General features: G+C 44.0%; 1 protein-coding gene across 4 annotated transcripts in view; it reads right to left on the bottom strand.

Annotated features, from left to right (window-relative positions):
- Positions 1–26,210, bottom strand: part of sox5 (SRY-box transcription factor 5) — a 406,357-nt gene that overhangs the window by 208,591 nt on the left and 171,556 nt on the right. For all 4 annotated transcript variants that reach the window (XM_041203211.1, XM_041203209.1, XM_041203210.1 and 1 more), the window contains one exon: positions 24,034–24,102. In XM_041203211.1, the coding sequence (XP_041059145.1) occupies positions 24,034–24,102 (69 nt within the window). The remainder of the gene's footprint in view (positions 1–24,033; positions 24,103–26,210) is intronic.

Here is a 26,210-nt window from a genome sequence, read left to right as displayed (position 1 = left end):
GGAAGACTTAAATCAGAAGGTTGTGGATTCAAGTCCCAAAGACTTGAGCGCATAATCTAGGCTGACACTCCAGCGTAGTCCCAAAGGAATGCTGCACTATTTGAGGTGCCATCTTTCAGACACGAGGTTAAACAAAGGCCATGCAGTTCGACATGAAAAATCCCATTCTGTCATTTGAAGAAAAGTAGGTGAGTTCTCCCAGTGTCCTGATCAATACTTATCCCTTAATGAACATCACTAAAACAACAACAACTTATATTGTTAAAATTCAGGATGCTCAAGAGGCCAGAAGTGGAGGAGTGCAGATATCTCAGAGGGTTGTAGGGCTGGCAGAGGTTACAGAGCAGGGTGGGGGTGAGAGGGGCCAGGTTTTAGAGAGATATAAAAATTTATATAGCACCTTTGATGTAAGAAAACACCCACAAAATCTTTCGCAGAGGCATTATAGAACAAAATATGACACCAAGTCACATAAAATGATGTCAGGGCAGATGACCAAAATCTTGGTCAAAGACGTAGATTTTGAGGAATGGAGGAAGAGAGAGAGAGTTTTGGGGAGTGGATTCCAGAGTTTAGGGCCTAGGCAGCTGAAGGCATGGCCATCAATGGTGGAGTGGTTAAAATTCAGGATGCTCAAGAGGCCAGAAGTGGAGGAGTGCAGATATCTCAGAGGGTTGTAGGGCTGGCAGAGGTTACAGAGCAGGGTGGGGGTGAGAGGGGCCAGGTTTTAGAGAGATATAAAAACAAGGGTGAGAATTTTAAAAATGAGGCATTGATTAACTGGGAGCCAGTGGACGTGAGCAACCACAGGGGTGGGGTGATGGGTGAACAGCATTTGTTGAGAGATCACAGGCAATCAGAGTTTTGGATGGCCTTGAGTTTACGGAGAGTAGAATGTGGGAGGCCAGCCAGGGGGGCATTAGATTGGTTAAGTGTGGAGGTAATCAAGGCATGGATGAGGGTTTCAGCAGCAGAATTGCTGAGGTATGGGCAGAGCCAGGTGATGCTATGGAGTTGGAAATAGGCAGTCTTAGTGAGGACACAGATATGTGGTTGAAAGTTCAACATAGAGTCAAAAATGACACTGGCCAGAGTTGGTGATGAGGGAATGAAGTTTTGCAATAGGGACAGAAGACATCAAAAAAATGAATTATCTAGTCAGTATCACATTGTTCTTTGTGGGACCTTGCTATGTGCAGATTGTCTGCATTTCCAACATTACACCAGTGACTGCACTTCAAAGGCACCTGATTGATTGTAAAGCGCTCTGGAGGGGTCTTGAGGATGAGGAAGGCACTAAGTAAATGCAAGCCTTTCTTTCTGTCCTTGAAGATTCCGAATCCAAAGCACAACAGTTTAATCTAACAGCCTGACCAAAATATACGTTAGCAATTTATTTTTAAAATATCTAATACATTCATTATAAAAAAGACACAAGGAGACATCATCCAATTTAAAGAAATTTGCTCACGGAGCAGTTCATTCCACATGCATTCTATTGCACTTTGTTCAACAGAATCAATCTTTGTGTCATTGTATGTGTCACTGCAGTTTCCTTATTAACAGACTTCTGCAATGCAAAATCATTACTGGAGCCTTTGATGAGTGAACACAGTACTGCAGGCTTTCCATTGGAGAGGTCATTTCAGATAAGTCTGATCCAGAGGTGCTAACTTCCATTCACCGTACAGTCTTGCTCGGAAAAGGTTTAGGAAAAGAAAGAACGTGTATTTATAGAACTTGACCACCACCTCAGGGACGTCCCGGAGCGCGTTTCACCCAATGTAATACTTTTCAATTGTAGTCACTGTTGTAGTGTAGGGAAAAACGACAGTGAATTTGTACACAGCAAGCTCCCACAAACAGCAATGTTACAATAAGCAGATAATCTATTTCAGTGATGCCGACTGAGGGATAAATATTTGGAGGAAAAGAGTGACATGGCAAAGGAGTGATGACCTCTCAGCCCTTATCATTGCACCTTCACCCCAGTCAAATAATTAATGGGTGTTCACTCCCCTGAGCCAAGGACAGCAACGATATAGAAAAGGGCTGTGGAGTGGTGAAAAATAACAAAGCATCGGCGAAGAAAAGATGTGTTTGGACTAATTGAGCTTGGCACGATTTTCAAATGCAAGAATATCGGGAGTGAAAAATAAATGGCTTTGCACCATCAGCTCACTTTTTCAAGCTGTCAAAATAGCAATGCCTACAATAAACAGGCCTGATGTGCTGTCACTGAGATTACAGTATTAAAACCGGCTTCTCTCTCAGCACTGACCTCATGCTGCACACAATTTGTTCTAACAAAGAGCGATTTCGAGTTTGAAAGCTGTAAACCCCCTCTGATGACATCGCTGCCATTAAACCTGGACCTTCTCAATAACTTCCGAGTGTCTGGTTTCAGCAGTTACTCCATTCGAAACCAGCGTGGATAATTCCCCTGAATTTCTCGTTCAATAAGGAATGGGAAAACCCAGGGACAATAATGCTCTTTCTCACGTAAGGCATTTGACAGCACAAAAGTGCTTTTGTCTGTATTTCATTAACAGCTATTCTAGAAAGGTGGTAACAGGCTGCATCTTTTTTTATTAGCAGTCTATGAAGCGGCGGATCAGCCTTTACGTCAAGACTACCTGTGGGTGGGCATATCTTTGTGGCCATATGTCGGAGTGTGAATTTCCTGAAATAGCTGCCGAAATAAAGGGGAAGCATGAGTTATTCCTGAGCCACTGCTTCTGTGTGTTGTTAAGTGTTGTGTGGGTTATGTAACCAGGCTTTAGCTCGTCCTAAGTAGGTTCCTCGCGTATTTGGGGAAAGTCAATGCATTAGCAGCTGGAATCGCATGGGCTCTCGTGTAGCTGTGCATCCTGCTCACATTTAGCACGGCTCAGGCAGAACCCAAATTAAATAAACTTGATATTGCGAGAGAAAGGAAAATGAAATACACAAACCCAGCATCACCTCGGATATTCCACCCCTCCCCCCTCGCCTCTGGGGAAAAACTGAAGAAAGGAAAGTGACACTTTGCACCCCTCGATGGTCTGCCTTCACCCTCTTTCAGATCTTGCTGGTTCTCTGACTGCTTTACGCTTCAAAGGTTATTTTCGATTCACAGGCAGTGACTCAGCAAAACACTCATCCTACTGCCCTGGATCTAGTTTTTTTTATTAATTCATGAAATATGGGTGTTGCTGGCTAGGCCAACATTTATAGCCCATCCCTTGTTCAGAGGGCATTTAAGATCAACCACACTGCTGTAGGTCTGGCGGCACATGTAGGCCAGACCAGATTTCCTTAGTTCATTAGTGAACCAGGTGGGTTTTTACAACACTGGTTTCATGGTCATCATTCAATTCCAGATTTTTATTGAATTCACATTCCACTATCTGCAGCAGTGGGATTTGAACCCAGGTCCCCAGAGCATTACACTAGGTCTCTGGATCATTACTACTAGTCCAGTGACAATACCACTATGCCATTGCCTCCCCATGTCTTTTATCTCTTTGCCATTTAACACTGCACTGAAAAATGGAGTTTGGAAATGCAGATGTACATGCATATACACATATAATACAAAAAACCACTAGCATTTAAAAAAATACTTTTCACTACTGCTGGACATCTCAAAGTGCATAACAAAAACAGAATTACCTGGAAAAACTCAGCAGGTCTGGCAGCATCAGCAGAGAAGAAAAGAGTTGATGTTTTGAGTCCTCAACTCTTTTCTTCTCCGCCAATGCTGCCAGACCTGCTGAGTTTTTCCAGGTAGTTCTGTTTTTGTTTTGGATTTCCAGCATCTGCAGTTTTTTGTTTTTATCTCAAAATGCATTACAGCCAATGAAGTACTTCTTAAAGTGTAGTCACTGCTGTAAAGTAGGAATCCTGGCAGCTGATTATGCTCAGCAAACTCCCACAGACAGCAATGTGACAATGATCAGATAATTGGCTTTTTGTGATGCCATTTGAGAGTTCAATATTGGCCAGTGAGGATAGCTCCCCTACTTTTCTTTGAAAAAGCAGCCATGGCATCGTTAACATCTACCAAGCAGGCAGAAGGGGCCTTGGTTTAACATGGCATCCGAAAGTCAGCACTGCCTCAGCACAGCATAGGAGTGTCAGTCTTGATTTTTGTGCTCAAGCCCTGGAGTGGGACTTGAACCTGGAAGAGGCAGAATTGCCACCAACTTAGCCACAGCTAACATTCACAAGCACATGCACAATGTCAGGATACTTTATGAACAGAAAGTCTGTCAAGAATGCTTCCTGCTTCAGTAGATTAACCCTTGGATCTTCCACCATCCAAGCCCTCTGATGTTGTAGCTCCTGCACATAAAGCATGTGGGAAATCCAGGATGTGGCATCTCCACCAAACAGGTCATTAGTTCCTGGAACTAGCTTGTGAAGCTCAATTTTCTCTACATTAAAGGGTCATTGTCACTTAGCAGACAGGATGGGACAAGCTGAAGGCAGGGTGAAGGAAGAATCATTTTCTGAGCTGATGGTGACCTGAGATCTAATACATGGACAGTGGGATGAATGACCTCCTGCTGTGCTGTAAAAGTAAACAGGATTCTATAGGATTTCTCCTGTACATAATTAAGAGTTCCAAGACTGTGCTAAGATAGCATTATGGTAGCACTCATTCATAAGACTAGGACTAAGCTTCTCAGCCATGCTAGCTTGGTCCACCATTTAATTCGATCCTGGTAGGCACTATGTTGGTTTCCACATGTATATTGACATGTACCTCACCACCACCTGACTCAACCCCTCCACTGTCTCTAAATTGTCAAACTGCTTGTCTGACTGACATCCAGTATTGGATGAGCAGAAATTTCCTCCAAGTAAATCTTGGGAAAACCGAAGTCATTGTCTCAGACCCTGTCACAAATTCCGTTCCCAAGCTACTTCTCTCTCTGGCTGAACCAGATTGCTCACAAGCTTGATGCCACATTTAACCCCAAAATGAGCTTCCTATCATGCACCCAAACCACCACTAAGACTACCTATTTCCACCTCCATAACATCAGCCAACTCAGACCCCACCTCAGTTTATCTGCCACAGAAGCCCTCATCCATACTTTTGCTTACCTCTAGACTTGACCAGTCCAATGGAATCCTGATTGTAAACGTAAGGTCATCCAAAACACTGCTGCCTGTGTCATGACTCACATTAAGTTCCATTTGCTCATCACTGCTGTGCTCATTTACCTGTTGGGCAGCTGGGTGACTGGAAGTGGGACAGGATAGTCTTTCCCCAGCAATAACCACATCCCAAATCTTAGGGATGGGCACCTGTGACATTTGCAACACATCTTGGATTTTTACTTCACATAAGTGGTCTCACATTTTGGAGCAGCACCAGATCACTCAATCAAGTGAGAGGGGAATATTGGTCTGGCTAATGTGCCCAATGTAACATTTGGATCCCTAAGGTGCTCCTACATGGATTTGTTGCTTTTCAATGTCAGTCACGTGACATAGTGCAAGCATTCCTTACACTGGCCGTACACTGGGCAGAAGCAGCAGAATTTCCCAGTTCCCTCTGTTCCCAATCAGATTGAACAATTTCTGCACCCAACCTCGGTTAGAATTTCTAGGCCTTAAAACCAAAAGGGATTGCCTCGTCCAGGCTTTCAAGGCCAAGTTGGCAGGAATGAGGGGTTGTTTGGGGCCTGAAGATTGACTTTCCTCCTGTATTATGCCTCGTGGTCTATCAGAAATTATCAGCAGCCTAGAGTAAAGCTGCCATCCCTCCAGGATTGACCTAGAGTTTCCAGAAATTGAAGATTAGTCTTCAAGATCCTGGCAACCAGGGAGAAAAATCATTGAGGCATTCAACAAAATTAGTTTTTAAATTTTCTTTGAACTCTTTTGCCTAGTAATTATAACAATACCATACACTGGAATAAATTCTGTCTGATGGGCAGTCAAGGATTATCTAGTCAGACAACAAAGAGTCTCTTTGCTTCCCAGCTGGTGTGTGAAGGCACAGCATCATTGTGAGAGTGAACATGATGGGAGGACCTGGAGGCAGGGAAGAGTGAAATGGGAGGTCATGTGATGGGGCATATCCAACTAGGGTTGGCAAACGCTAGCCTAGAAAGACGGTGGGTTCTGCAGATAGTCTCAAAGTTCAGTTTGAATACAGGTATTTAAAGCCTGTTCCAATAGCGCCTTTTTGTTTTCGTGCTGTTAGGAAATTATGGACATTCCCCAATAACTATGCAGCTATTTTCATTGTAGCATAGTACTGAGCACCCTCAGTCTTTTTGAAAAAACTGTTGCTTGCCGTATCCCTCCCCCAGTACTCCTGCTTGCTGACCCCCCCACTTGCTGCTTCCCTCCACCGACCCCACGGCTGGCCGCCTCCCTTCCTGACCCTCACGCTCATTGCCTCCCTCCCCCAACCCTCACACTGGCCGCCTCCCTTCCCTGACCCTCCCACACACTGACACTCCCACTCATTGCCTTCCTCCCCGATCCTCCTGCTACTGACCCTCCAGCTCTCTGCCTTTCCTGCTCACCTACCCTCTGTCTCTCTCTCTGCCCCAACCCTCCAACTCACTGCCTTTCCCATTCTCTAAACCTCCCCCTCACTAACCCTCCCACTCACTGCCTCTTCCACTCACCGCCTCTCCCACTCGCCAACTCTCCTGGTCACCAACCCTCCCACTCGTCACCTCTCCCACACGCCATTTCCTTCACTGACCCGAGCACACTTGCCCCATTCCCACTTCCAGATCCTCTCATTCCCTTGCTTGCCTCCCGCCCCCCAACATTCGCTGCCCTTTTCCTGAACATCCAATCACAGAAAGGGGAGAGTGGCAAGTGAGAGGGAGCAGCAGAGGAATTGGGCAAGCAGGAGAGTCAGCAGGCAGGGGAGGCAGCAAGCAGGAGGTAAGTGGCAAGTGGGAGAGACAGTGAGCAGGAGGGAAGTGGAAAGCTGGAGAGACAGTGAATGGGAGAGGATCCAGGAGGGAAGCAGCGAGCAGCAGAGATGGAGAGTCATGAGAGGCAGCAAGAGCTGGAGGAAAGTGTTAGTGCTGTAAGTTATTAAGTAAATGAATAAGAGTTAGTAAGAGGATTTTTGGGCTAGGTATATTCATGGCATCCACTAGGTTTTTAAATTAGAGGTCAGCAAAGTAACCCATCCTCATTACAAGTTTCCTTATGAGAAATTGCTTTTTATTTATTTATTTTGTTTAGCATGACATGTTATTAGGAACACATTAGGAATGCTAATTGAGAGATAGCTGGATGTAGTTAAGGCAAAAGACCTTAATTAGCTATTTTAGGAATCTCATAAATGTAGGAGCAACAGTTATCCCAATACTCAGAATAAAAGAAGACAGTGTTGTGAGATGGGAACATTTGACCTGTTAGTTTAAGATTCATTGTGAGGGAAAGATCATTGACAGATTACTGTCAGGTGAAGTGATAATGTGTAGTCAGCATAGATTCAGAAACAACAGGCTGCACCTCTCAAATCCAGCAGGATTCTTAGAGGAGGTAACAGACAAGGTTAATCCAATGGATATCTAATCTGCTTGAATTTTCAGAATGCATTTGGTAAAGGTCCACATATGAGGTTTATGAAGATTAATGCTCATGGAATTAATGGAAAATTAGTTAATTGCATTGAAAGCTGATTTGGCAATTGACAACACAAGGTGATAAATGGAGCAAAATCCTGACTGGCAATAGTTACAGGAAACTCCTAGAGCTCTATTCTGAATCCTCTCCCATTGACACTGTTTACAAATGACAAAGAGGATGCATCCAGGGGTATAAAACTTATTGTTCACACCAATTCTACGAGTCAATGTGAGATCGAAATATTGACAAGTATCTGTACAGAATGGACAGATGGACCAAAGAATGGCTTATAAATTACAATGCCCATGAAATATTCACTTTGGATCAGTTGTTCCCAAGGAAGGGTTTCCATCAGCAAAGGATATTGTCGCAATATTGGCAATTAATTCATTTGTTGAGTAACTGTCATCAATAAGACCAATCAAGTATTGGGATGGCTCTCAAGGACATTTGGCTAAATTTCAAATCAAGATGTTCCAACATTTTATACATTATTGATGATATTAACAACTTAGATGAAGGGACTGAATATAATGTGTCCAAGTTTGTTGACAATTGTCACAAGTCTATGCTCCTTTATTTTTGAAAATCTGATTTTTTTTTACTTTCTGACTGGAAATTTTGCAACCTGAACTGAGATGGAGCAAACTGCTTAAAAATGCAAGGCCATATTCCAAGATGAAGGTGAAAAACAAACAAATTGCCATAATGGGAATGTGAAGAAAGAGACATTTCCCATAATCCGGACACCTATCAAAACTCGTAACGATCTAAAGAAGACACTTGCTAAGTACTGGGTGTTGAAACAATGGCTGCCACAGACAGACACACCCAAAACCTGTTGAAAATACACAATAGGTGAAGTATTTCATGGAAAGGCTGCCCAGCCACTAGAGAGAGATTGCAAGTGACACAGGCAGTATCAAGAAAGTCTTCAACAGAGGAAACAGACTGAAGGCTGCTTTCCCCCTCTCTATTTTGGAATAAGAGGGTCACCCAGTTCGAGAAGACAACTCTACCAGGAACCTACCAGCAAACCGAGATCTTGTAATAGTTGCAACATCTTCCACGTCTGACAGCATCCAAGAAACCAGCTAACCTAAATCGGTTGTAGCATTTAAAATCTACGCCTCAAGGACAATCGAAGGACATCCAACTGTATATTCTTTCATCTTTTTTTATTGGACTCTAACTCTCCTTATTTCTGATATGTGTATGTATATATATGGATTGTGTGCAATGTGTGTGCAGTCTCCTAATGACTGCATGAGGGCCGAATGCTTGACATTGTATTTTTATTATTTTTCTTGGGTTTAGCGGTTAATAAATTTTCTCTTTCTTTGACTCTAGAAAACCTTGTTTGATTGGTTCCTTATTGCTCACAGCATGAATAGTTAAATACATTCTGATTTGTAAAAGGCATATCCTCATGAAAAAGAAACTAAAACCTCTGTTGTGGCCAACCGAGGAGGTTGAATGGAGGGGAGCCAGTTCACCCCTTCTCACTTGGTCCTAACACAACACACAGCTAGGTGAGAAAATAATCTGTGAAGGGGACACAAGGAGTCTGCAAGGAGATATAGAAAGTATAAGTAAGTGGGCAAAAAGATGGCAGGTGCACTATAATATAGAGAAATATGAGATTATTCATTTTTATAGGAAGAATAGAAAAACAAAATTTGTTTAAATGGTGAGAAACTATCAAATTCCAAGAGATTTGGGTATCCATGTATACCAACACCAAAAAGTTAACATACAGGTACGGCCATCAATTAAAGGGGAAATTTTATGGTGGCCTTTACTGCAAGGATCTTGGGGGTACTAGTGTAAGGAAGACTTTGCTGCAATTGTACAGAGCTTTGATGAGGTCACACTTGGAATATCGTGCACAGTTTTCTCTCTGTACCTAAGGGAGGTATACATGCCTCAGTGTGGGTGCAACAAAAGCTCACTAGATTGATTCCTGGGATGAGAGGATAGGAAGAGATTGAGTAGAATGGGCCTATACCCTCAAGTTTAGAAGAATGAGATGTGATCTCACTGAAACATAAGAATCTGAAAGGCCTTGCCAGGGTAGATGCTGAGAGGCTGTAACCCTCCCATGGCTGAAGAATCTAGAACAAGGATAAGAGGTTGGCCATTTAGGACTAAGATAAGGAGAAATTTCTTCTCTAAAGAAGGTGTGAGTCTTTGGAATTCTTTACCAGAGAGCTGAGAATGCTCAGTTGTTGAGTATATTGAAAACTGAGATCGATAGATTTTTGGACTCTAGGGATAGTCAAAGGATACAGGGATCAGGCAGGAACATGGAGCCATGAACTTAGTAAATGGTGGTGTATGCTCGAGGAAACAGATGGCCTAAATTTCCTCCTATTTTCAATGTTCTAATGAGGCTGTAATTGGATTTTGGGGTGATTGTATTATCCACACACCCACCAGGAGGTGCATCACAGGAAATCATGGCTGGGCCGTTTGTCCTATATGGATGGAATATCCCAGCCTGTGGATTCACGATTTCCCCATGAGTGCACCACTCCACTGGCATCTAGGAATCTTGCCTCCTGTGTACAGTTTTAGCCACCATTAACATGCTGGAGAGTGTTCAGAAAAGAGTAACAAAGATAATTCCGGCACTTAGGATTGAGAGCCAAAAAGGTAGGTACTTCGGAATCCTGCATAGGCAAAGTATCTTACCCACTGTGACATAGGACAATAACGTGCACTTTACTTGTAATTTTCAATTTAGTGCTCACAGCAGGTAAGGGTTCTGAAAATCATTCCCAAAGAGATAAAAAGATTAAGAGGAAGCATACTTCAGGTTTGTAAAGCAGAGAGAGGGACAGATACTATAGATAGAAACAGATAATTTCACTTTGGCTATGAGTGCAGAATTGTACAAAATTGACAAATTAGCTGGAATTTTACTCTATAGAATTTTACAATAGTCTTGTATGTAACAATTACAATTGCATTAATATTTTGTTGACAGCACCTCCCAAGCCCACAGTCTCTACCACTCTGAAGAACAAGACACGTGGGAGCACCTGCAAGTGCAAATTCCTCTTCAAGTCACACACCATCCTAACTAGAAAACATATTGCTCCTTCATCATCGCTGGGCCAAAATCTTGGAACTGCCTCCCTAACAGCATTTTGGGTGTACTCACACCACACAGACTGCAGTGGTTCAAAAACACAGTTCACCACCCCATTCTCAAGGGCAATAAGGGATGGGCAATTAACATTGGCTTAACTGGGATGCGAACATTCCACAAACTAATTTAAAAAAACACCTTAACAAAGACTGGCTGAATGCTGGGTTAGGAGTGGAATTGGAGGAATGCTGACAGAGAAGATTTAATTATGTATGGGTAGTTTCCTAGTGTGGAAAATGTCAATTCAAGGAGAACAAATAGTAAAGGATAGTCAGTAATGTTAGGTGCCTCGATAGGACCTAGATAGGACCTTACAGTACAGAAAGAGGCCTTCTGAACCATTGTACCTGTGCAAGCTATCCAACTGGTCCCACTCGCTCAGTCCTTCCCTATGGCTCTGCAAATGTTGCTTTTTTAAGTACCTATCTATTGAATTCTCTTTTGGTGGCTGTGCCTTTGGTTGCCTAAGGTTACTTAAGCTCTGGCATTTCCTTCCTACACCTCTCCACCTTGCTTTCTTCATTTAAGACACATCTTAAAACCTACCTCTTTGACAAAGCTTTTAGGCATCTCACCTAATATTCCCTTACGTGGCTCGGTTTTATAATGCTCCTGTGAAGTGCCTTGCGATGTCTTCTTATGTTAAAGGTGCTATATGAGGTGTTGTTGTTGAAAGTTAGAATTAAATCTGCTTCCACCACCATTTCCAGTAGGTTGGCATGTTTTTGCTTGATTTACTTGCAGGAGCTAGGAAGAGTCCTACAAAACCTTGCTTCAGAAGATCAAAATGTTTACTATGAAGGCCATGATAGAATGAATTGCATGGTATTTAGAGAATCATAGAACGTAATGGCACATTTTGTCTGTACTGGCTCTTTGAGAGACAGAACTATCAAATTGGTCCCCATTCCAGCCTACTCTTTTCCCACAGCCCAGCATTTTTTTCTCTTTGAATATTTATCCAATTCTTAACACCTTGCTGCAAATTATTATTACTAATGATTTATTAAATCAATAAGTTTGGCTAGGCTAATGGTCTTTATTTGTGCCTTTTCTGATTTCTATCATTATCAGCAGATTGCATCCAATAAAGCTTTCAAACAGGTAGACCAACAACAGCTTATATTTATATATATTCCCAAATATATTCGTTCATATGCCGAAACCCTTAATCATGCCTTTAGACCTCTAGACCTCTAGACTTGACTATTCTAACATGCTCCTGGCTGGTCTCCCACATTCCACATTCCGTAAACTTGGGGTCATCCAAAACTCTGCCATCCTTGTCTTAACTTGCAACAAGCCCTGTTCATCAATCACTCCTGTGCCCGATGGCATCTCCCTATCTCTGTTATCTCCTCCAGCCCTGCAATCCTCCAAGATATCTGCACTCATCTAATTCTGGCCTCTTGAAGATCCCATTATTGGTGGCAGCACCTTCAGTTGCTTGGGTTCTAAACTGTGGAATACCCTTCATATCCCTCTCCGCCTGTCTACCTCGCTTTCTTCCTTTAAGACACTCCTTAAACCTATTTATTTTTACCAAGTTTCTGGTCATCTGATCTAATGTCTCCTTATGTAGCTCGCTGCCATACTTTGCTTTATATGTTCCTGTGAAGTACCTTGGCCACTTCATTATGTTAAATATAAATATAAGTTGTTCTTGTCATAATGCCTTTAGCATAGCAGAATGTCCCAGGGTGCTTCAGAGGAGAAATTACCAAATAAAATTTGACTCTAAGATGTTAGGATAGGTCACCAAAAACTTAGTCAAACAGATAGGTTTTAAGGTTCAGCTTAAAAGGAGGAAAGCAAGGTTGAGAGTTTCAGGGAAAGAAATCTAGAGATTGGGGCCTAGAAACTGAAGACACAGTGGTGTGATGAAAATCAGAGATGCACAAAAGGGACTAGAAGTGGAAGAGGCAGAGATTTCACAGGGCTGTAGGAGGTTACATAGTTATGGAGCGGCGAGGAAATAAAGGCCTTTGGATCAAAGCCAGGAGATTTTCATCTTCTGCGCACTTCAGGTGTACAATATTCAGAAGTTTTTGCTCATGCTGCTACAGGCTTTGAGTTATTGTTCAATAGTTTCACAATAATCTCTGCTATTCATAGTGCAAGCTAGCGAAAAATTGGATTAATAACTGACCTGTCCTAGCATTTACTGTCAACACATTCACAATCATTTTTCTGGTGCAATAATTTAACTATTGGTTAACAGTCGTGCAACTCCTAAAATGCAGAACTGAAATCACATTTCTGCAATAACAATCTCTCAAGATCTCACTAACGTCATTGGTTTCCTGATTAAAACTAGTTTTAAGAACAAATAAAATAAGGAATAACCTCATTTGAAACCAAAGGCCACCAGATCTTAATGCCTCAAAAAATATATCTGTATATTATGAACTAGTGTCTGAATCTGTTAACTTTCTGTCTCAGGCTATTCTGTGTCCAAACTTAGTTGCTCAACAACAAAGGAGGAGAATATCTCCACAGGCCTGTCTTATTTAAACACCATGCATCATTTTACTGTGTGAAAGGTACTGTATAAATGCAAGTAGTTGTTGTGATGTGATGCACCTTGAGATTTTTCTGTAATTTAAAGATATTGTACAAAACGCAAGTAGTGCCAGTGAAAAAGAGGTAAGCTGGCTGCCCCTCCAAAATTTAGCTCCTATACAGCTGGCTCCCAAAATATAATGGCAGTTATAATAAAAATATCAATAATCTAAATTTATATAGGAAAAAGGAAATAACTTGCATTGTTGTAGAGCCTCTCACATCCACATGATGTTCCAGGTAATGAAGTACTTTTGAACTGCCATTCAATAAACACCACTGAAACCAGATGACCTGGTCATTTATCTCATTGCCATTTTTCAGAGCTTACCACGCGCAGCTTGGATGCTATGCTTCTTACATCACAAAGGTGACAATTTTGCAAAAAGCACTTCATTGGTAAAGTGCCTTGAATACCTCAAGATTCTGAAAAAGGTTATGTAAATGCAAGATCTTTCTTTTACATATAAGAATGCAGAGGATTGCTCACACGTATGTGTGTGCATGTACGCCCATAACAGACAACAAATTGCATTTATATAGCACCTTAATGTACTAAAATGTCCCAAGGGACATTATCAAATGAAATTTGCCATCAAGCCACAAAAGGAGATATTAGGACAGATGATCAAAAGCTTGGTCAAAGGGATAGGTTTTAAGGAGCACCCTAAAGGAGGAATGAAAGGTGGAGAGGCAGAGAGGTTTAGATGGGGAATTTCTGAGTTTTATGGCATTGGCAGCTGAAAGCACAGCCTCCAATGATGGAACGATTAAAATCAGGGATGTGCAAGAGGCCAGAATTGGAGGACTGCAGATATCGCGGAGGGTTATAGGGCTGGAGGAAGTTAGAGAGAGTTAGGGAGGCGCAAGGCCATGGAGGTATTTGAAAACAAGAATGAGAATTTTGAAATAGAGGCGTTGCTCTACTGTAAGCCAATGTAGGTCAGCAAGCACAGGAATAGTGGATGAACAGAATTCGGTGCATGTTAGGGCAAGTGCAGCAGAGCTTTGGAGGAACATAAGTTTATAGAGGGTGGAAGATTGGAGGCCGTCCAGGAATGCGTTAGAGTCGGCAGGTCTAGAAAGACAAAGACATGAATGAGGGTTTCAGCAGATGAGCTGAGCCAGGAGTCGAGTTGAGTGATGTTACGGATGTGGAAAAGAGACCGTCTTAGTGATGGCACGAATATATGGCCAGAAGCTCATCTCAGCATTAAATATGACACCAAGGTTGAGAACAGTCTGGCTCAGCCTCAGACAGTTGACAGGGAGAGGGCTCGACTCGATGGCTCATTAATGGAGCTTGTGGCAGAATTTTGCAATGTCAATAATGGTGACATGCTCCATGTTCCCCATTTGTTGTTTTATTTGTTCAAGGGATGTTGTTGTCACCAGCAAGGCTGGCATTTATCACCCATCCCTCATTGCTCTTGAGAAGTTGGTGGTGAGCTGCCTTCTTGAATTTCACGGTGCCGTTAGGAAGAGATTCCAGGATTTTGACCCAGTGACACTGAAGGAACAGTGATATAGTTCCAATCAGGATGGTGAGTGGCTTGGACGGGAACTTGCAGGTGGTGGTGTTCCCATGTGTCTGCTGCCTTCTAAATGGCAGAGATTGTGGGTTCATAAGGTGCTGTCAAAGGAGCCTTGGTAAGTTGCTGCATCTTGTAGATGGTACGTACTGCTGTGACTGTGCATCAATGGTGGAGGGGGTGAAGGTTTAAGCTGATGAAGAGGCTGTCAATCAAGCGGGCTGCTTTGTCCTGGATGGTGTCGAGCTTCTTGAGTGTTGCTGGAGCTGCACTTATCCAGGCAAGTGAAGAGTATTCTGTCACACTCCTGTCTTGTGCCTTGCAGATGGTAGACAGGCTTTGGGCAGACAGGAGCTGAGTTATTTGCCACAAGATTCTCAGCATCTGATCTGCTCTCTTGGCTACAGTATTTATATGGCTAGTGATGTTCAGCTGCTGGTCAATGGTAACCCCCAGGACGTTGATAGTGGGGGAATTCAGTGATGGTAATGCCATTGAACATCAAGAGGCAATGGTTAGATTCTCTCTTGTTGGGAATGGTATTACCTGACACTTGTGTGGTGCGAATGTTACCTGGCACTTATCAGCCCAAGCCTAAATCCAGGTCTTGCTGATTTGGACACGGATTACTTCAGTATCTGAGGAGGTACGAATGGTACTGAACATGGTGCAATCATCAGCCGAATCCCTATCTGAACTTATGATGGAGGGAAGGTCATTGATGAATCAGCTGAAGATGGTTGTACCTAGGACACTACCTTGAGAAACCCCTGCAGCAAAGTCTTGGGGCTGAGGTGATTAGCCTCCAACAACCACAACCATCTCCTTTTGTGCTAGGTATGACTCCAACCAGTGGAGAGTTTTCCCCAATTCCCATTGACTTCAGTTTTATTCGGTCTCCTTGATGCCACACTCAGTCAAATTCTTCCTTAATGTCAAGGGCAGTCATCAAGCCTCACCTCTTGAGTTCAGTTCTTTTGTCCAGGTTTGGACCAAGGATAGGAACTGAGACTGACAGTGAGAAAGTTACTGCTGAGTAAGTGCTGCTTTGTAGCACTGGCAACGACACCTTCCATCGCTTTGCTTATGATTGATGGTGGAACGAAGGGGCAGAAATTGGCTAGATTAGGTTTTTACTGCTGTTTGTGGAAATTGGAAAAGTGTAGCAGCTTCCAGATTGGATTTACCCACTATAGTGCGCAACATTGCGGTGGGCAAAAGAAAGTCATCCCAAGGTCTCATAACTTCTATCATTGAGGTGCAGATATAAACAGCAGGTAGGAAACAAGCGTGAATTTGGGATAATTGACTGCTAATTACAAATGGATCAAAAATCTTAGACTTGGCATTTTTAGGCACAGTCACCGCTTCTCATTTTGTGAATACTTAATGAGGAGGCCCATATCACAAAGGAGGATCTCTCAAATGTTATAATGGATTCAAGTATATGATTTTTGAGGTGGTGATGAAGTAGAGCTGGGCGTCAGTGCACTTGTGGAACTTTACGTTTTTTTGGATGATGTCGGCAGGGCCAGCAAGTAGATGAGAAATAGAAGGGGGGCTTTATGTATGAGGGCTTGTACAGGGAATGATGCTGGGGTAGGAGGAGAAGCTATACTCTGGCTACAAGTGGACGGATAGGAATTGAATGAGGTGAGGGCTGTCCCACCCTGAACTATGGTACACAGAGGTGTTCGAGAAATACAGTGCAGTCAACAATGTCAAAGGTTGCAGACTGGTCGAGAAAGGCAAGGGGGGAATGGTTTCCATAGTCACATAGGATGTCATTTGTGATTTTAATAAGAACCATGTTGGTACTGGGGCAGGGGCAATGACCTGATTGGGTGGGGGGGGTGGTTAGAACATCATTTTATGGGAAAGGTGGGCACAGATTTGGGTGGTGACAACATGTTTGGAGTGGAAAGGTAGGTTAGAGATGGAGCAATTTTGCAAACGCACAGGATATTTTTTTGAGGAGAGCGGCAATGATGGCAGATTTGAAGGGGAGGGGGACAGTGCCTGAGGAGAGACAACTGCTAATATCAGTTAGCATGGGGGCTAGGAACAGAAGTTAGGTGATTATCAGTTTACTGGGAGCAGGAGGTGGGTCTCATGGACAAGATAGCCTTGGGAGGGAACATGAGGGGAGATAAGCCAGAAGTTAGAGAAAGATGTGAGTTCAGGGCTAGAGTGGGAGAGGAACATTAGAGGAATCATGTCCCAGAGGTCTAGGGAAGGGGAAAAGGCAGCTGAATGGATGGTCTCAGTTTCAGGGACAAATTGCATGTCAGCCATGGCACTGTTGGTAGCACACTCACCTCTAAATTACAAGCTCTGGGTTCAAGTCCCACTATAGAGCTTGAGCACAAAAATAATATGGACACTCCAGTGCAGTACTAAAGGTGCACTGCTCTGGCGGAGATACCGTCTTTTGACCAAGACATTAAACTGAGTATCTGCTTGAATGGATGTGAAAGATTCCATGGCACTATTTTGAAGAACAGCAGCAGAGTTATTGCCAGTATCCTGGCCAATATTTATCCTTCAACCAACAAAAATCAGATGACCGGGTCACATTGCTATTTGTAGGAGTTTGCTGAATGCAAATTGGTTGCCATGTTTCCTACATTACAACAGTGACCACACTTCAAAAAGTACTTCATTATCTGTAAAGCACTTCGAGACATCCAGTGGTTGTGAAAGGCTCTATATAAATGCAAGTCTTTTTTTTCTCTTTTTCCTTGTTGTTAGAGGTCAAAAACACACACACCCAAACACCGATTTGAATGCTTATGTACAGGCATTGTGTTTGCAAAACTTTTTTTATTAAAACCACAGAAATGCAATATAGGAAACAAACCCAAACATAAGAAACAGTTAATAACTGAGCTTTTTTAGGTGTGTGAAGGGAATGCTTTGGCTCAATACTAAAAAAGACCATATCTCCCTTTTTCTTTTCCTTCCTGAGGTGCTCGGCTAGCTGTGGGGGCTTGGGGGTGGGTGAGGACGTTCAATTCTGTGCGATAGTTCCCTTCTTGAGCCTCCTGTTAAACAGCTCGGCAACCTGAAGTCGTCAGTTTATGAACCGGCAGTCTTGGTAATGTTCGAAATTTGCAGCAGGAGCACTACACTCATTTGTGCTTGGAGTTCCCAGGGGTTTATCTGCAGACATTGGGCGGGGTCCCATTCTGGTAAGCGATAGGACATCAGCTGTGATGGCTTCTGTGAGAAGCAATTGTTGAGTCGCAGGCCTGAGATCTCAGTTGTTTGGGAAAAGGTTGCAAAGTCATGGGAAACACTTGATTTCTTTTTTTTGAGCTGGGGCTGCTTCAGTGAATAATGTGAGTCAACATTTAAAATTTTATGGAAACAGCTGCTGCTGACACACAATGATTTACCGCAGAATGATTTCAAGCCAAAAAGGGTACAGTACTGCAGTCTCCATTTCAGGGCTCTTTATAATGGCATATCCAGAAGCAATCAGTGATAGATTTTAAGGATTCCCGAGTTGCAACATAAACTGCTTTATTTAACTTATCTATTACGGGATAACAACGGCAAATGGGGATAGGTTATTATCTGGGCTGACACTCCCAGTGCAGGACTGAAAGAGAGCTGCATCCAATTGAAAGTAAAGGCACACAATGCTGAAAAGATTAGTGGTAGGGCAGAAAGTTTTAGAAATCAGCAAAAAATGAGGGGGAGAAATTGGAATATGAGAGAAAACTAGTAAGAAATATAAAAACAGCTTCTACAAGTATATAAAAAGGAATAGAGTAGCTAAAGCGAGCATTGGTCCCTTAGGAAATGAGACTGGGGAATTAATAATAGGAAACAAGGAAATGGCAAAGATTTTGATCAAGTATTTTGTATCTGTCTTCACTGCAGAAGACACAAAATGTGTCCCAAGAGTAGTAGAAAATCAAAAGGGAGGAGAAACTTCAAACAGCCACTGGAGAAAAAGTAATGGAATATTAATAGGACTGAAGAGTGACAAGTCCCCTGGTCCTGATAGCCTGCATCCCAAGTCTTAAAATAAGTGGCTGCAGAGACAGGGGTTCATTGGCTGTAATCTTCCAAAATCCCTTAGAATCTAGAAAGGTCTAGTGTTGTAGAAAACCCCAAATGTAACACTGCAGTTCAAGAAAGGCGGGAGACTGAAAGCAGGAAGTCATAGGCCAGTTAGCCTAACATCTGTTATTGGGAAATCCATTGTTAAAGAATTCGTATTATGAATTTCTAAATGTTCTGCTATCGGGCAAAGTCAACATGGTTTCTGTGAAAGGAAAATCCTGTTTGACAAATTGATCAGAGTTCTTTGAGGGTTTAACAAGCAAGGAGAAAAAAAAGGGAACTAGTGGATGCAATGTATTTAGATTTCCAAAAGGCGTTTGATAAGGTGCTACATAAAAGATTACTGCACAAGATAACAGCTCGTGTTGTTGGAGCTGATATAGCATGGATAGAGGCTTGGCTGACGCAGGAAACAGAGAGTCAGGATAACTGAGCTATTTTCAGGGTGGCCATAACTAGTGGAGAGCCACAGGATCAATGCTGGGGCCTCAACTATTTACAACTATATTAATGACTTGGATGAAGGGGTTGTCTTATGAGGAAAGGTTGAGCAGGTTGGGCCTATACTCATTGAAATTTAGAAGAAGGAGAGGCGGTCTTACTGAAACACATGATTGAGGGGGCTTAAGATAGAGTAGATGCTGAGAGGATGTTTCCCTTTCTGAGGAATCTAGAACTAGGGGACATAGTTTTAAAATATGGGGTCTCCCATTTAAGATGGAGATGAGGAGGAATTTCTTCTCTTAGAAGGTCAATAGTCTTTGGAATTCTCTTCCCCAGTGAGCAGTAGAACCTTGGTCATTGAGTATGTTCAAGGATGAGTTAGGTAGATTCTTGATCTACATGAGTTATTGGGGGCAAGCAGGAGTAAGGCCACAATCAGCTCAGCCATGATCTTACTGAGTGGCAGGGCAGACTTGAGGGGCCGAATGGCCTACTCCTCCTATTTTCTCTGCTGCTATGCTCTGCACTGGTGGAGATGTGGTCTTTCAGATGAAATATTAATTGCAAGGCCCACCTGCCCTCTGAGGTGAAGTAAACAATTTCCTGGCACTATGGTAAAGAAGTGCAGGGGAGATTCCCCAGTCTCCTAGCAAATATTCATCTCTCAATCAACTTCACCAAAAACAGATGGGTTGGCCATCATCATATTGCTGCGTGTGGGATCTTGCTGTGCATAAATTGCTGTGCTTCCTGCATTACAGGAATAACCACACTTTAAACAGTACTTTATTGGCTGTAAAGTGCTTTGGAATTCCCTGTGGTCAAAAAAGGCAGTGAATAAATGTCTCTCCCTTCCTTGATGGGTGGATGTGATAGACAACTTCAGGATCATGTGGATAAATGTTCAGTTCAATATCTCGGATTTGAACTCAGCCCTCCCTGGCACTCACTATAATGGATGACTCAGAGGTCAGTTGTTAAATTGGTGTTCTGCCCTGTACATGCAATGTTTTGTCCAATACCTTTATTGGCACTGGAGGAATCTACAAGTAACGTTGTAGTTTCAGACTCCGAGGTTGTGTGTTACTTGTAACCAAAAAAAAAATGGCCGTTCTCAGAATCAGGCCGACTACTGCAACAACTTTTTCAACGTTTGCTGAAAATTTCCCAATCTCAATCACTAGTCTGTGACGTTCCCTCTGCAATCGTATCCCGTCATTTCACTAAAATCAAGAACGACTGGATAAACTGATCAGCAGCAAATCTATTGCTACACAACAGCTCATTCGCAGAGCGAGTTTGGCAGCTCGACAGGCTCAATAGGTCGAGTAGCAAGCACATCATGTCAAACGGTATCAGAGGCAGAGCGTGGCAGTGCCAGCCTTTGTGCCAACTTGCAGAGGCTAGATTTTCAGTGAGAAATAAGAAGAATTGGGGGAGAAAAGAAAATTAAACTGCCCGCTATCCTGAAAGAAAAGTAAAGTGGTACAGTGCGGACACAAGGCCTGAGAGGAAAAAACCCCTCCCCACAGGCAAGTGGATTGCAGAAAAGCAGGAACAACATTACAGACAGAAGCTCTACCTCTCCGACTTAACCTTGCAATGACCTGTGCTGCCAAGGCAACACACACCAAGTTCCAGTTCAATCCATGATTGGTGCATAATCAATGTCTGTCAGGATGGTTTTGGTGGGTGTGAAAGAAAAGATTTAGATTCACATTGTGCCTTCACAACCTCAGGATGTCTCCAAGTGCTTTACAGCCAATGAAGTACCTTCTGAAATATACTCACTGCTGTAATGTAGGAAAGAAAGTCAGATTAAGCACAGCAAGATTCCACAAATAGTGACGAGATGAATCCTTTTTAGGGATAAAAATTGGCCAAGACAACTTATAGTTATATAACACTTTTAATGTAATAAAGCTTCCCAAGGCACTTCACAGAGCATCATAAAACAAAATATGACACTGAACAAGGAGATATTAGACCAGGTGACTAAGGTTTGGTCAAAGAGATAGGTTATAAGGAGTATCTTAAAAAAGGAATGTAAAGGAGAGAGGTGGAGAGGCATAGGGAGGAATATTCCAGAGCTTAGGGCCCAGGCAACTAACAAACAGGATGGCACCCCTGCTCTTCATTGATTAGTGCCATGGGATCATTTACATCCACCCAAATGGGCAGACTGGGCCTTGACTCGACGTCTCCCCTGAAAGAGGCACCTGTGACAATGCAACAGTTCCTCAGTTCTGCATCAAGTCCCAGCCTAAATTCTGTGCTCTAGTCTTCGGAGAATGTGGCTTGAACCCACAATAATCTGAGTTTCCAAGGTACCGTACATGTCCAGCCCTGAACCAGCAGCTAGCACATAGTCAACGACAAACAGGAAATTGCAAAGTGTGTCCGTCCTCGGAGGTCTTGGCATTTGCTGGAGTCAAAAGGTTGAGCAGTAACCCATCCATGCGATATCTGATTTTGATGCCAGGATCACGCATCATAGGATGGTGTCAGACAGCATGGCGGAGAAGAGCATGTTCAAGAGGGTTGGCGCTAGCACACAGCCCCATTTAAATCCATTAGTCACTGGGAAAGAGTCAGAAGACTCACCATCATCCAGGACACATGCAAGCTTGTCGTCACAGAACTGTTGAGCCATTGGCGATGAATTTCACAGGGCAGCCAAATTTCTCCATTCCTTCTAAAGGCCATCACGGTTGACTGGGTCAAAGGCTTTAGTCAGGTTGACAAACATGTGTAGAGCTCCATGTTCTGTTCCTGGCATTTCCCCTGGAGCTGTCGAACTGCAAACGCCATACCAATTGTTCCTCAACATTTGCTAAAACCACACCATCTCTCTGGCAGCAGGTCCTGGTCCAGATGTTGCACTAAGCGGTTCAGGAGGATTGTAGTGAAAATTTTGCTGGCAATGGAGAGGAGTGAAATTCCTCTATGATTGTCACAAGATTGGCCAGTTTCTTTCTGCTAGGGGAAAACGGAGGCAGCTTTGTATTCTTGCGGGATGGTTCCTTGCTCCCACATAGACTGAAAGAGTTCACTGAACTTCTCGACCTCCAACTTTGTAGACTTCAGCTGGAATAGAATCAGCTCCTGGAGCTATGCCACCAGACAGGAGTTTGATTGTGCTTGTCATTTCTAACCGCACGAGAGAGTCATCAAAACAGCAGTTGATGGCAACCTGTGGCAGCCTGTTGATTGCTTCTCCATTGATGGTTAAGGCCGATTGGGGATATGGTTAAAATGCTCTGCTCATCTTTTTAGAATTTAGGCCTTAGAATTTAGGCCTTCCCTGTGAGTAGTGTTGACCTGTCAGCACAGAGGATTGGTGATGAACCAGTAGTCTGGGCCTGGAGACAGACTTCAGAGCATTGTAGAATCTCTTGAGCTGGCAGGCCAAGCATCCACACCATATTGAGATAGTCACAACGGAGTTGGACTGGTCATGTTGCCAGAATGCCTTACAATCCCTTACTAAAGTGAATCATCTAAGGACAGCTCGAGTCTGGGGTGCACTCTCATAGCAGTCAAAGGATGCACTATAAAGACACTCTGAAGGTTTCACTTGGAGGTTTTGATGTTGACTTCGAGTCCGAGGGGAATCTCACCCAGGATCACTGCACCCAGTGCAACCAAGTAAAATAAATGGTGCGGCCGCTTTCAAAAGCGACCGTATGTTAGAGGCAGACGGAAAAACACAAGGAGAGGAAATCCTGAGCCAGCAACTCGTCCAAAACACAATCATCTGCAGGGTCAGTCCTTTTTGTAGCAGAGCCCACTGGAGGCAGGTTGGCCTTAGCAGTCACCTACATACCCACTGGAACCTTAGCAAACACCCCATATGGTCACCTTCACCTCAAAAAGGACAAAAGTAAGAATCTGAGCTAATAAAGAAAAAGTTGAAATTGGTAGGGGAGAAGGTGGTCCCTATAGCTAAGGTGGTGAAGTGTACTTGTCTCTGTGGAAAATGACTGGATCCAGTATTTCGTTTTCCAGGCTGTGTTGAGTTCACTGATATCGGGTGGTGGTGGAAAGGGGTGTGGTGGGGGTAGGGGCTGCTGATGCAGTAAAGTTGCCCCTAATTCCTCCAAGTTAATGGGATCAGAAAATCAGCCATTCCACTGTAGCCATGTGTGGGTGTTGGGCAAGAATAGGGTTAGACTTGACTGCACTGCATCCTGTGATCAAATTTCCCACAGCACTCGTTGTCTAGACTCACAGCTGGAATTTGGGGGCGGAGTGCCTGCAGGGGTCAGTATTTCAGGAGATCACCCAAGCATTGGATGGGGCTTGTGAGGCTGGATGAATGTTGCTGTGGAGCAGGTGTTGGAAACAGTCAGGCCAACCTCACTGAGACAGAGACATTGACAGGCCCAATTCCACTGTCAAAATACAAATCCCTGTTGGGTTGGCTGGCTGGTCTGCCTGCATCGAGAGCAAACACAAAACAGTAGGTTTTTGCACATCCGGAGCGTACAAAATATGTTTTGGCTTCCTGTTAAGCTTGTTGGGAGTGGCTGCAGCAATCTCTCTTCTCCCCACTCCAACCCCTACTTCTCTACCCAGTGATTATCCTTCAGAAATCCTCCATTTCCAGCCCTGACATGAAGACAACATCAATAACAATATAACCCATAGAGGCTGAACTCTGACCTGGATTTGCTGCTGAAGGAGGTTAATCTTGTGCTGTTGTTGTAGTAGTTGCTGCTGTTGCCTTGCGATCTGTAAGAAAGGACAAGGAATGAGAGACTTTGGTATCAGTTTAAAACAACTCCATTAATAATTTACAATATTTCATTTTTATTTCGACGTTCATTACCATTATCACCACTTTTTTTGCCATGTGCCATCATCCCTCGTCGTTTAACTACTCCTGCCCTCCAACCTATCACAGAGCCTTTCTCTTTCTTCTTCTGACCCCTGTCCTCACCCAGTTGGGTTTGGTGAAAAGCTGTCCATTTAACATTTCTCAGTCCTGATAAAAAAAGGTCATCAACCTGAAATATTGGGTTGAAATTTCTCACTGAATAGGTAGTGACACTGCCCGACTCATGCCTGAGCAGGTGGCTGGACGCTAGGCAGTGTTTTACCGGCAGCACCTAATAAAGAGACCCCTGCCAGGCTCGTTTGAGGATGGCATCCTACCTCCTAGAGCAGCCAGTCCAATCAGAGGGCTCAGCAGTGTGACCGGTGGCAGCCACTGCCAAGAGGAGGAGAAGGTGCCTCCATGCTGAGGCGCCTTTGAAAACAAGGCGGGTTTTTATTAACTGTGCCGGGGGCAAGCTGGCTTGGAGGTCAGGAGGGGTAAATCTTCCATCAGCAGGGGTGTAGCTGCCGGGGCAACCATTGCTGCTGGGATGCCGCCAGATTACCCAGTAGTCTCCCCATGTTGCCATGGTACCACCCAGCACCAATAAAATGCTGGTGGGGGAGGGGAAGTGGCCCTTAGTTGGGCACTTAATGGGATTAATTAACTGATTGGTGGATGGTTGAGCCACTGCTGGTAATATCCCATGGCGCCGGAAAGGCACGGGCTCTCCTCCTGCTTTCCGCCATCATTTTACCAGCACTCTCACCTCCCAGCCCCTCCCCAGAGAGCAGGAAAAGTCCAGCCCATTAAACTATGTTTCTCTCCCCACAGATGCTGCCTGGCCTGGAGGGTTTTCCAGCATTTTTATTTCATTCTATTGTTCTTTGGAAGAAACAGCTCAGACTTGATGGGACGAGTGGTCTCCCACTGTGCTGTGATATTCTAGATTCCCTGCATCTACAATATTTTGCTTTGGTTTCCGTAATTCGCTAAGTGCACCCTGACTGGGATCTTCCCTTTTTGGGCTCAATGCCCACACGTGGCTCACTGCAGGTGAAAAGGGGCCAAGCGGAAAAGCAGGGCCTTCTGACTAAGTGCTCAAGTCTCCATCTGTCTGCGATGGATTTTGGGAATGGAGAGGAAACAGTCACGTGGCTTTTTACACCTGAAATGCATCAAAAAAAATCTTTCCTTTCTTCATCTGAATTTATAAACATCCATTTTCTTTGTTATTTTCTGCGCTCTGGGTACTGAAAGCACTGGCCCATCTCTGGGACATGACTCCATGGCAATTTGCCATGCAAATCTGTTTTCTTACGTGCGTGTCTGGATCAGGCTTGCCAGCATATGGCCCCATAGGCCGGACGCCGCTCACAAAACCCCTCTGTGCGGCCCCCTGGACCCAGTTTTCAAAATTACAGTCAAGCAGGCAAGTTTCAATGGAGATGCTCCTCCAACCAGAGGCGGTTTCTCTCCTGCATTTGCTGCTGAACCTATGAGGTAGAGGAACAGTCTCTGAATGGAGGAGCAGCCAACACCGGCGCTCCTGAATGTGGTGAGGGCCAGGGAAGCGAAAGTACATCGGCACTGGAACCCAGGGAGCCAGTTATGTCGGGTGAAGCCTTATCAGGCCTGGGGGGGTAGGGGGTGGTGGGGATGTTGGGTAAAGTCTTGTTGGCCCAGGAGGGCCAAATCCCTTCAGGGCTGTGGAGGAGAGGGTGTTGTGGTGAGTATGTGGGAATGAGAGTGTATGCGGGGGGTGAGGGGGGTTGGGGTGCTGGTGGTGGTGGTTGGGGAGTGGGAGTGAGAGAGTCTGGGGTGGGGGTTGGGAAGAGGGGGAGGGTGGAGTGCAAGGAATTGGTTGTGTGGAGGGAGAGCGGGAGACCGAGTGCGTGGCGGGGGAGAGGGGTGAGTGGTCAGAGTGGAGTTTGCCTTGCGACCAGGTTCAGGTTTCTCACTAATGCTCACGACCACACACCGACATGTACACACGCACCCACACACAAGTGGGTGAGGGTGA

The sequence above is a fragment of the Carcharodon carcharias genome, chromosome 13, assembly GCF_017639515.1.
Source record: "Carcharodon carcharias isolate sCarCar2 chromosome 13, sCarCar2.pri, whole genome shotgun sequence".
In the NCBI taxonomy this organism is placed as follows: domain Eukaryota; kingdom Metazoa; phylum Chordata; class Chondrichthyes; order Lamniformes; family Lamnidae; genus Carcharodon; species Carcharodon carcharias.
This window is presented reverse-complemented; position numbering and strand designations above follow the sequence as displayed.